The 12774-nt window shown below is 47.0% G+C and overlaps 1 protein-coding gene across 9 annotated transcripts in view; it reads right to left on the reverse strand.

Moving 5' to 3' along the window:
• The window catches only part of SLC4A11 (solute carrier family 4 member 11), a 143822-nt gene that overhangs the window by 60549 nt on the left and 70499 nt on the right, over nucleotides 1-12774 (reverse strand). For all 9 annotated transcript variants that reach the window (XM_064419072.1, XM_064419071.1, XM_064419073.1 and 6 more), the window contains one exon: nucleotides 7203-7346. In XM_064419072.1, the coding sequence (XP_064275142.1) occupies nucleotides 7203-7346 (144 nt within the window). The remainder of the gene's footprint in view (nucleotides 1-7202; nucleotides 7347-12774) is intronic.

A 12774-nucleotide genomic window follows, 5' to 3' on the forward strand; every position in this document is an offset into this window, starting at 1 on the left:
CATAAATATTCATTGAGGAGGAAACATGTTTTGGTTTATCTGCTTTTGCAAGAAATAGTTCTGGAGAGACAAAAAACACCCACAATCCTGAACAATAGCAGGCACATGCTGAAGAGAGAGCTGCAGCCTGTCCTCATGGACACATGGAAATGGAACAGAAATTCTCGTTGTGCTTTTTATCAGGCAGCAACTCTTGGTTCCTCTTATCATTTTCAAGGTGTATCAATCTTTGCTGACAGCTCTCTCACGTACCCAGCTGGAGGAGCACCAAGTGCTGCTTTATCAACACAAGCAAAAACATCTCATTGCATCTGTTGGAGCAGGATCTTCCAAACTTCTCAAAAAAGCTGTTCTGGGTATGGAGGTGGTGTTTTGGGAAGCCCAGAGCCTCATTGATCATTCATCCCAACAACACACGGTTCGGATTTAATCCAGGCAGGGAGATGGACGGATACAGCCATCCCAGCTCTGGGCTGGTACCTTAAATGCTCACTGGAGTGCTACAACACCACTGAGGGATAGCAGCAAATCCACTGGAACATGACAAAGGAAAGGGAAAAACACACAGAGACTTCTCAAGTGCTCTTCTGCCTTGCTCACAATAAATATCCATTTATTTCCTGCTGGGCAATGTAGGATCAAACCCTGCAGGAGGCTGCCCATGACACATCCAAAGCTCAAGTTCAACCACCACCAGCCTGCCACTCATTTTCTTCTCCTCCACAGCATCATCCCTGCCTCCCTCCAGCCAAGGAGGGCATAAAAGGAGTCAACAACCTTGGCCCTTGCACCTCCACAGAGGAGCCCTTCAGGGAGACAACCTGGATACAGAAAACCCTGGATTCACCCTACAAGAAACTCCCCATCAGTCTCCTCAGCCAGGTCTTACTACCAAGAGCAGTAACTTGAAAATCTCAGTAATTTGAGATTTCACACCTGAACGTCACAGTTAAGTACAATGAAAGTCTACAAGGAGGTCAGGACCACGTGAAATTTTCACGTCTATTTTTGTGGCCCTCCTTGCTGGACAGAGCAGGCAGCAAAAGCCTATTTTAGGCAAGCGAGCAAGCAAGGGGCATTATTGTGTGTCCTCACACACAGCTGAGGGAGAGCTGCCAGGGGTGGCTGAGCTTATCTGTTGGGCTCTGCTCCAGGTCCTGCCCAGGGGAAAAGCCAAAAAGTCAGCAACGCATCCCCGACATCCCCTGGCAGGCACATCAAGGCGCCACGCGCATCCCGAGTTTCTGGGATGCGTGCACACAGGCACGGAGCGACACTGGGAATGCCACGAGCGACTCCCAGAGAGTTCAGTCCTGACAACACCGAGGAACTGTCACCATCAGAGCTTGTGGCACACTCAGGACCGTGTCTCTCCTTTTTATTCTCCGAACACGCCCAGTCCAACTTCAACGCGAACGAGGAAGTTTATTTGCTCCATTTCATCCCAGCTGCCCTAATAATATCCCTGAGAGCAACCCAGAGAAACAAAACCCCCTCCTTGCTTCCCCTCCACCCCCTGCTTAGGTAACAACATCTGCCATGCAAGCCTGAAAACAAACCCCTGAAAGTCAAATACCAACGTTTAAGGCTTTTCACCCTTTGCCTTAAGAGATCTCCTTTCACCCAGGATCTCTTTCCAACCTTTTCCTCATCCAGGTCCCCAGTGCTGCTCTTAACACCTGAGAAGATCCAAAAGCCTTTGGAGCAAAGCCACCACTGGATGCCTACAGCATCTTAAGACAGTATTTTATTTTGAGATAAAAGGAGTGGAAATTAGAGAAAAAGAGCTTTTTTGGCTGTGCATATTTCTTTAGATCTACCAACACTCCCCAGTGCATCTTCACAGTAAATATATATAGGCACAGTAAAACAAATCTGAGCAGAACACTGTATTAGCACTTCCATGTTTTTCCCTGAAAAATATCAAGGACCTGGTGTGAGTGGAAGCATTTAAGGTTTTGAGGGCTTATTACTAAAAAAAAAAAATAAAAAAAAAAAATCTATTTTATCTTTGTTTTTTTATCAGGGGTCTACCCAAATCTGAGACTCAGCCACTTGTGTCAAACCACACTGCGAGCAGGCAAAAAACTGCTCTGCTTTTCAAATCTGCCTTAAAAATATTTAAATAAAACCCCATCACCACATGGCATGACAGGAGTTTGTCAGGAGCAATGGTGACACCTCTAACACACCGCTGGCAGTGGGGGATTGCACAGACAGGATCTCAGAGGGAATCCTTGCTTTGCTGTCTTGAACCTGGACTAATCACCATCAGATTTGAGTAAATTTGGTTAAATATTGTTGGATAAATAACTGTGCCTTCATTATCCCACATTCCCAGAACAGGTGATGGGGTGAGCTGAGGCAAAGAGCCTGAAGTCTGCTGGGTTCATCCCAAAAATCCCCAGGCCAAAGGCAGACGGGAATAAGGGTTGTGGAACAGCAAAAAATGCAGGGCAGGTGGAGAACCATCCCTCACACTCCTGGGTAGGGAACTGGGAAAAGAGGGGACAGCACAGAGACTGATTAGGGGCAAGGTGTCACTTGTCACACCCACGTGCTATAAAAGCTGCATATTTCATGAAAAATATTTCACTAATATTTCACCTGTAGTAAGTTCTGTCAATCAATCTGCAGCAGGGGAAAAATGTGCATTTTTTTCATGCACTCTAAATCCCACAGGGGGGGATTTAGCTGCTCCAAAGCCCCAAGGTGAAGCACGGAGAAGGGAGGCTGCTGTCTCCGTGCAGAAGCACCCGTGCTCCCCCCACACCTCCCTCGGCTTCCTAAGCAGCGCTTTGAAAACACCCTGGCCAGGAAATTCGGAGGGAGGCCGTCCCCTCCCCAGCACACAATCGCTATATCCACTTTCCATTAGAGGGTAGGAAGCCTCGGGAGCCCAACATCCCACTCTGACATCAAACTGCTAAAACAGGAGTTATCAGATGGAACGCGTGGGTCAGCATTGTGCCTCGAGACATAAAAAGGACCTTGGTATTAATGTGAGGAAATGTGACTATTGTGTGCAGAGTGATACCCATTCAAGCCCAGACCACTTGTCTCTGGACGCTACTCTCCCTGGAATATCCTTGGCGCCAGCATCCAGCTTTTCTCCTCGTCCCCTTGAAGAAAAAAGTCATCTGGGCAGGGGCTGGGCCAGGACTTGGATGCAATGTTTTGTGGCGGCGGGCGTGCACGTGTGTGCCTCTGGAGCGGGCTACAGGAAACTGTTGATTCTCTGTATCTAGGAATGATCAATTGTGAGCAGGGTGGAACGGCCTTTAATTTCTCCTGAAGCGTAATTTGTGTTCCGCTGCTTCCCCCCCACACCCCGGCAGAGCCACATCCTGCTTTCCAATTGGCTTTTCACTGCTGGCAGGAGTTTGCCTTGCTCTCCCCAAAACTGCTGGAGGCACCTCTAAAATCACCAGTCTGAGCATCAGCTGCAAGTGGGAAAAATTCGGCAGCTACAGCTCCACAAATCCTTGAAGAATTGTGCCTAAATTTAAGGAAATACAGTGCAAAATTTCTTGCAATGTGGGTAAGGAGAAGGTGAATTGTTTCAGAGCCTCAAACTACAAAAACAACATCCAAAGAACTGTTTTTAAAGCCTAAATTACAAAAACAAGATCCGAATGATGGCTTTAAAACCGAAAACTGAAAAAAACCCAAGATCCAAATGATGAAAATATGTGCCTGGCTGATTTAAGGGAGCTGCCAAGGAGATAAGAACACTGTGACTGATGGCAAGGATGTGCCCCCACATATTCCCAACACTCACTTGCATAACCTGTCCATTAAATTTAAGGCCCAGCCTAAACCAGACTGCTGTATTTATATGCAGGGATTTAATTCCAGGTGTGCTGCAGATAAAGCAGCTTTCCTGGACAGAAGCCTGGAGTGCCAGGACAACAGGGAAATGGTTTCCCACTGACAGAGAGGACATTTAGACTTGAAAAAGAAATTTTTCTGCAATGAGGGTGGTAAGGCCCAGTTGCCCAGAGAAGCTGTGGCTGCCCCTGGATCACTGGAAGTGTTCAAGGCCAGGTTGGATGGGGCTTGGAGCAAACTGGTGTAGTGGAAAACATTCCTGCTTACTGCAGGGGGGTTGGACTAGATGACCTTTAAAGGTCACTTCCCACCCAAACAATCCTGTGATTTTACTTGCAAACATTTATTGTGACTTCAGAAAAAGCCTCAGCCTAAAAACCACCCTGATCTTCCCCCAAAAATGCAGATCCCAGGTCCAAAAGCCTCCAGCTTCAGATAAACACCCACCTTCCTGTTAGAGCTACGAACATTTGCTGAAAACAAATGTTGCCACCAAAATCCAAGTTACAAGGATGAAAAGCAGAAAAGAATTTAAAAAAAAAACTTCCATCAGTTAACGCAAGGAAGCACTGAAACACCCAGGAGAAATGACCCAAACGTCACCAGTGAGCAGCATTTTAGTGCTGAGGCATCTGCACTGCTTTGGGCTAAGTACACCCTGCAAAGGCAGCCAGTATTAATTAAAAATAAGACAGGCTATACCTTAAACCCCAGATTTCTTCAAGCCATCCTGTTTTACACACACCTGTGCACAAAGCCCAATATTTTATGTCAATGGTCATTTGCTGGAGTTTTATGGGTCGTGCTGTGTTTTGTTGGCTCAAAGCTTAATCCCACACAGAGATCTTTTTAAAAACAGAATTGCAGTGGAGAGCATCCAATTATGCTCATGGAGAGCTGCACACACATCACACAGAGAGGAACAGCTCAACAGGATGAAGCAGAGCTGTCACTGCATCTGTAATTCCACCTTCACTGCCTGCCAGCACCTGCATCCCAGGGCTCCAACTCATCCCCTCCCTAAATGGGAATTTTTGATCTTTTAGCCCTATTTTAAGGTGGGCAGCAACCTCACAGCAGCTGACCCAAAAAAGTCTCCAGCAGGAGAGAGTTTGGGCACCACATCCAGCCAAGAGAGCACATTTTCACTCAAGCATTTCACCCAGCTTAGAGAACACAGGAAAATTACATAAGGATGCAAAGATTCCACTCCCATGCTTGGTTTTCCTCAGTGTTTTCAGAGCAGCAGAGGATTTTGTAGGATCCTGGTGCACCAGCTCCCCAGGGGTAGGAAATGAGCTGTTGGGGTTTCTGGCATTGCCTGGAGAAACCCTACTTTTATTTCCCCCTCCTTTCCAGCTTGTCTCGCTCTGGACAATCCATGCAAAGTTTCAGCTCCAGTTTGTTCTAGGAAATCAAAACCTGAGTATAAAAACAAACCTCCCAAAGCTTCTAAAGAGTGGCAGTGATGGAAGGGAATTTCTGTGCAGGGAACAATTCACTCCCACACACACCTTGGCTCTGGCATAATTAAACCTCAGTTTGGGAACTGGGTATTTTTTTCAAAAGTTCAGGGTATTTTTGTTGGAGGAGCTTAAGGGGTTCATCTCAGCCACCCAAAAAGTCACCCCTCCAGGAATTTTAGCTGTGCCCTGGGCAGCCACAGACTGATTTGATGTGTATAAAACCCAGACTGGCAGAAATTCCAGTGAAACCATCTCTGTAAAGGAACTGATAGCCCAGATGACTCCTACACCTGGACTCTGATTAATTCTTTTCCTAACAGTGAAAAGGTTGGATTTTGGCTACCTGGATCACTTTGATGTTGTAATGGGGTGGGGGGGAAAAATCTCTTTTTTCACATATGCCCTTATTGAAAGTTTGGGCTTTTGCTCTGCCTGAAGCTTATTTTAAAAATGTCCAGACTTCCATTTGAAACAGGACCCCAGCACACCAGAAATCCATTTTTCCTTAAACATTTTAATAATCTCAGCTGAAAAAAAAAGAAAAAAGAATAAAACTAATAGCACCAGCACAAACAGCAGTGCTTCAGGGAAATAAAGAAGCCTTTTTTTGCCCTGTTTTGAATGGAAAACAAAAAAAAAGCCCAGGAGGACACACAAGGAAAGTGAATCCACAGCACTTGCATTCCTCATCCCCAAACAATGCACCCCACGGCATTAAGTCCTGACTTGTCATAGCAGAGCACAGCTCCCTTAAATCTTTCAATTAAGATGGCATTTGTAAAATTGCAGGCTTGGACATTGCTGGGTATTATTCCTAAATTCAAGTCATTGCTCAGAGTCAAAAAAGAAAAAAGCTCAGAGTCCAAGATAGCCAAACAGGGGTCCAGGCCATGCCTAATCTGCATCACCATTCCCAGTAACTGCTCACTGCAGATCAACTGGGATTTGCACGTAACCTAAAAATAACTTTTAACAAACTTATTCTTAGTGTCTCTGACATTGTAACACTAAGAATAATCCAGAGCCTGTGCATTTAACCTCCAAAGTAGCCCATACAGGCAAGGTCCAGCTGCTGGGACAAATCCAGGCTGCTCTGTGTCCCAGAGATGTGTTTTCCCAGGCACATCCCACAAAACCCAGCTTTCACAAATTGGGTGGGAAAGGACCTTACAGATAATCCAGTTCCAGACCCCCTTCCATGGGCAGGGACACCTTCTATCAGACCAGGTTGCTCCAAGTCCTGTCCAACCTGGCCTTGAACACTTCCAGGGAATAAAGAAGGTTAAGTTTTGTCTAATTCAGAACTACTTATCTTAATAAAACTGAAAACATTTTCTAGAAAAATAAAACGGTTGCTACAGCTAAGCAAGATTGTTACAGCCACCAGCCACAAAAAAAACCTCTTTAGGTGTATGACTTGATTTCTGTCTTTTCCTAAAACCTCTGTTTCTTAGACCTGGCTTGGCACTAAGTAGGATCTCAGTTTAGATGTGTATTCCCTTCCTCTTCCAGCTTTATTTTTCAAAGGATTCACTAAGCACCAGCACTGGTTTTTACAGGAAATTAAGCAAATGGGATTTTGTTTGATTTTGTGCAGAAAAAAAAAGTTAAAAATTGCGTATGAAATGAAATAAAGAAAATGACAGAAGTTTTTGGCGTAGAGCTTGGCTATTTTCCTCCCTCATCATTTATCAGTACTGAGGATATTAAAACACAGTGCCAGAAGCAAAGGTTCAAGGATGAGTTGGACAGGGCCCGGAGCAACCTGGCCTAGTGAAAGGTGTCCCCACCCTTAAATAAATGACATTTAAGATCCCTTCCAACCCAACCCGCTGTGATCCCATGAAATCCCACCACCAGGGAACAACCCCCCTTTCCCATCCCTGTTTTTCTGGGGCCACTCACCGGTGGTGCTGGGAGGGGCCTCGAGGTTGACGTTGACGAAGAAGCGGATGCTGTCCCCGGACACGATGGTGGAGTTGACGCCGTCGAAGAGCTCCTCGCTCACCCCTTCCTCCTTGGCATCGTCCGTGTCGCACTTGAGGTACCCTGACAACGAGATGGGGGTGTCATAAGACGGCAGGCTCCCCCGGCCCCGCGTTGGCACCAAGGAAATGTCCGTGGACTCCCAGTCCGACTCCAAGGCTGAGGAGCTCTCTGCCATCGCCGGGGCCTTGTGAGGGGCCGCTCTGAGGCCACATGAGGCCCGCAGCGTTCAAGGAATGGCCCCCAGCACGTTTTGGGGTGGCCTCAGGGGCTCTTCCCTCATGCCAACGGTGTGGGCAGCAAGGCCCGGCCACAACACCCTGCTCGCCTTCAGGTAAAAGCCACCACAGGGTGAAAAGGCTGCATAAAAATGCCAACAAAAACAAGAGTTGCACCCCAACCCACCCCGAGCTCAACACCCTGACCAAGCCAAGGCCACGCTGCTGCTTTGCGATGCGGCAATTTGAAACTACAGGTGGAAAAATTTAAAAAAAAAAATACATAAAAGAAGTTTCCAAGGAGATACCTGATATGGACAGAGAGGCACAGAGTTCCCCACGGGGCAGAGGAACAGGGTCACTGGGGGTGGCAGCACTGAGAATGCGAGACAAGTTTCTTAATTACACCAGACAACTCCTTAGCCTTTTGCAAGGCTTTAATTAGAGTTTAACCCAGCCTCATCCAACGGCAAAGTGGTCCCTGCAACATCTCATTAGGGAGCAGCTGGAGGACTCTTGTAGCACACTCATGTATCATGTTTAATTAGGAGAATTAGGGACATTATAGAATGTCGATTTTTACATTACCAGGATTATTCAGCAGCTTCTCCTCATCTTCTAACAAGTCTTTTATGCCTAATTTGAAGCAGGAGGGAGATATTTCATTAGCTGGCTCTAGGCACTACAGTGAAATGAAAAGGGGGAGCTTCAAGGCAGAGGCTTGAATGGAAACTAAAATATTGATGGCTTTTTTAAAGCCTCGTATAAGCAAATGTGGAGGCAGCAGCTGAAAGCAGCACATGCTGCCTCTGAGGGATCGAGCCAACAGTTCTCCACCACAAAACACAAACCCAGAGGAGTGAAGCCACAAACAGGAACTCGGTGACACAGGACAGGGGCTGCAGCATTTCCTGCCACGAGCTGATGGAGCTCAGCACCCCCACAGAGGGCTCAGAGGGTGCAAAGGGGCTGCAGGAGCTTCAAGCCTCCAGATGAATCCTAAACTGCTTATCAAAGGTGTGGGAAACCTGATAAAGCCCCTCAGATTAACCCCCCTCCTGATCTCGGCCTCCTTCACCTCAGAGCTTGACAGGAATAAATGTGAATAAGGCCTGTCAGAAGTGTTCTGAAGGCTTAAAAAAGCATCCAGGGTGCTGCTGCCCCCATCCTGCAAAGCACACCGAGCATATCACCCTCTGCTGCTGGCAGAGCTTAGGGTGTTTGCATCTCTGCACGATGGAAACTTGTCCAGACAGAAAAAAGTGAAGTGAGGAAAGTACAGGAAACACCTGAACACTGAGGGCACCACCAGATTAGGAATCTCTGCTGGCAGATGTGGCAGGGATGGACAATAGCCAGACAAGGTGCCTGCTGCCATCAGAAGTACTACAAAGTCCCTCAGAAGCATCTCAATCCCAAACTAAGTCCCAAAGTTGGGGTTTGGTTCCTCCAAATTGCATGATGGACACAATAATCTCTCCTCAAAGCTGAGCACTCACAGTGCCGACACTCCCCTCAGTGCCAGGAGAGTTTGGGCAGCCCTGCAAAGGAAAAAAAAAAAAACCAGCCTGGGGAAGACTTTTCCCACCTCAACCACATCCAGAATTGCAGCCTTAGGAGGTTCTGAGCTTCATCTCCAACCTTCCCACTCAGTGGGTCAGATGGGAGACACATAAAGGATGGTTTGAGCACCCAGCTCTGAGAACGTGGCTGAGCTTTTTCTCCCTGTCCTAAAGGAATTAGATGGGTAAATAGAGAAAAGCCAAGCAGGGAAAATGATTTATTCCCCTCCCCAGCCACTGAAACTGTTTTGATAAGAGGGTGGCAGTGGTGGAAACCAGAGAGGGCTGGAGACAGGAGAGAAGCAGCCCAGGAGCTGGAAGAAGGGCAAGGGTGGAGCAGGATCAGAGGGTTGGGCAGAGGTCAGCGAGGACTCTGGCAAGGGAAGCATCCTCTGTTCCTCCCTCTTTAGGGGAGGAAAGAGCAGAACAAAAGGCAGCCGAGCCTCGTGTCCCTTGGGCAAGGCACGGACAAAACACTCGGCTTGCAAATAATCCCCAACCTGGGCTGGACAGGAACTGCACTCCCAGACAGGTGTCTGCTTTGTCACTGAACCACCTCCAGCCCTCAGACCACTCCTGTTTGGAATCCTTCAGCCTGTTTCATCTGCCAGGAGCCTGAAACCATGAGCAATTCACTCCTGTCAAATGCAGGGTGACCTCGAGGTGACACAGGCTCTGTGGTGGCAGATGCACCTTCTCTCTGAGCTGCAGCCCTGCCTCCAGCCCTGGCAGCTGCTCCCTCTCCATTCCCTGATGTTCACCAAGTGCCACCCCCGCTGCTTGAAGGGCAGCAGATGCCACAAGCGACAGCAGAAGCTGTTCAGCTCCTCTGGAAGTTTGATGGGTGTTTTGCAGGAGTTCAGAGCAGGATCTGATGTGGCTGTTGCAGAATTTGTGCAGATAACAATCAAGTTTCCATATGGAAGTCCCAGTAACACTTCACAGGCTTTGCAAGGAGCAGCTTCTTCAGAGACAGAGGGCAGAGTTTTTGGCCCTTTTTATTAGCATCAGATTTCCTGGGGGAGAATTTAAGATCTCCAAATTGGTGTTCCCCCTATCTTTATCACTGCAAGTTGGGCTGAAGTGCCATGAGCTGTGTTACAGGGCCAGTCTGAGCTCTAAGCACAGAAAGTGCCACTCCAGCCCAAAATATGGTCTAAAAGAGAGAACTGAGAGAAGAGAAAGAAGTAAGAGAAGAGAGAGAAGAGAGAGAAGAGAGAGGAGAGAGAGGAGAGAGAAAAGAGAGAAGAGAGAGAAAAGAGAAAACAGATAAAAGAGAGAGAAAAGAGAGAAAAAAGAGCAAAGAGAGAAAAGAGAGAAAAGAGAGAGAAAAGAGAGAAAAGAGAGAAAAGAGAGAAAGAGAAAAAGAAAAGAGAGAAGAGAGAGGTTTGTCTGAGGAGCTGGAATAGAGTTAAAGCTGGCTTAGATCAGTGCAGCCCTCCTGCACCATGAAGAACACACTGTGGTCAGATAACCCTCTCAGTCCACCCTGCAGGACTTATGGCAAAGAAATGGAAAACATGGGAAATGCACGAGACCAAGGAGAGCAAGCAGCATCCTTCAGTGCTGCAGGAACAAAACCCCCTCCTCGCCCTCTGCAGCCAGAAGCAGCAGATGCTTTCACCTTAAATCTTCCTTTACCTCAAGGGCTTCCCTCAGCCCACACTATGCAACATGAAAATAAACCAGAATAACTAGAAAATAAACTCAATTTTATGCAGGTGCTGGGAAGAAAAAAGAAGAATAATTAGGATTTCTCTGGTGATTCCCCTCCAAAGCATCAGCCCTTCCTCCGTAGCTCATCCCAGACCTGCCATGCTCCAATATCCCAATATCCAGGCTGGATGGGGCTTGGAGCAACCTGGTTTAATGGAAGCTGTTCATGCCCATGGCAAGAGGGTGATGGATGATCTTTAAGGTCCCTTCCAACCCAAACCTTTCCAGGATTCCATGATTCCATCCCCAGCCTTCTCTGTTTCCTCACATTCTCAGCTCCACTTCATCTCCCGGCTCCTGCTGCTCTCAGCCCTCTCACAGCTCTGACAAGGTGCCTGCCCTGCAGCTATTTTGCTTTGGAGCTGAGTTTTAGTGCCCAGGGCTCTGTAGGGAGCAGCAGTGACTGCAGCTGCTGCCATCCGTGGTGGCATTGAGTTGTCCCACTGCTGCTCTGGGGGCACCTGGCAGCTGCACCTGGGGCAATAAAATCAGCAGAGTCAGGGTGAGCAGGAAGCTCAGCCTCAGCCACGTCAGATATATTCCCTGGAAAAGCTCAAGTGGGAGCAGCACTCCCAGCACAAGGGCTGCAGGCTTCTCCAGGAAAGCCAAAAACCTTAATCAAGTTCAATTTCCTGGGAGAAAAGCAGCTTTATTACTAAAAACATCCTCTCACACCCCAGGTGATGGGAATTATTCCAGGCACAACCTCTCGAGGTGTCTCAGGTGACCAAGCTAATTGTGGAGCTTTAACCAACATCTGCAGGCACAAGCCACTAACTCTGAGCAGTTTTTTGGAAGCAACTGATTTTTACCCTCAATTTCCAAGGCAATCTCCTCTCCAAGCCTGGAAAACTGTTCTCATCCACAGCAGTGCCTATTCCCTCTGTCAAACCCAAGCCCAGGCTTCCAGAATCATGGAATTGCATCTCCTCCTCTTCACCCCTCCAAAAAACTCTCCTCAGAAAGCCGGGAACCTTAAACTACATTAAAAGAGGCTTTTTGAGCTATGATTGGCAATCCAGCACTATCAGCTTGTCACGTTAAAAGCCATTTCAGATTTCTCAAGTGAGTTTTTAGGCACAGAAGGCAGCAAATTGTTTTGGAAGAGCCCAAGAACCATTTTTGCATCCATTTTCTCAGAGGAATTACAGGTCAAGTACAGAAGGTCAAAGGAATCAATGATAATAATGTATATTCAATAGCTTTTAAAGGTAAAGGAGCATCAGCTGGGACATGAGCATTACCCTAAAATCCAGCCTGGCTCTTTTGAGCATCCCAGTGCCTGGCTGTAATAGAGTATTAAGGAACTCAAGCGAGATTTCGGCCTAAAAACTGGTGATAATACTGGCATTGAGTTAAAAAAAAAAAGTCATCTTCACCTAATTTTTCTCCTTGTGGATTTTTAACTTGCTCTAGCCAAGAACAGACACTGATTTTCAAGAAAGGCACGAAGTTGTAATTAACCTGAGCTCTCAGCTCTGAGGGTTTGCTTTGCTCCCTGCAGGCTCTGATTCACTGCACCACTTGGAAAACACCCAAATCCCCAGCTCTGGGTGCAAAAGGAAACTCAGTTAATAAAGGAGCATCCACCTCCAAACTGACCTTGACACTCTGCACAGAAAACACAGATTCCTGGTGCCTCCATAGGTTGGGTAACCTTCCAGTCAGTTAACTCAGGCAGGGAGAGAGCAACTGGAGGATTCAGGAGAGATCTGGAAGAACTTTGTGCAAGTGTTATCAGTTCTTCAATCTCCAGAGCAGTCCAGAAAAAAAGGGTTTAAACAACATCCTACTCCTACATGAACCAAAGCAAGTTTGTGGGCACATCTCACAGGCTGATTCCAGCATAATCACCAAAATAATTCTCTCTTTACTTCTTTTTTTTTTTCAGATAAAATGAGAGCAATTACATTGCTATAACCACATTTTTCAGGTAAATACACACCAAAGTTTTACACATCCCTGCTGAGGTTAAACTGCAAAGTTTGGGGTTTG

This window comes from Passer domesticus, chromosome 4 (genome assembly GCF_036417665.1).
Source record: "Passer domesticus isolate bPasDom1 chromosome 4, bPasDom1.hap1, whole genome shotgun sequence".
Classification (NCBI taxonomy): Eukaryota; Metazoa; Chordata; class Aves; order Passeriformes; family Passeridae; genus Passer; species Passer domesticus.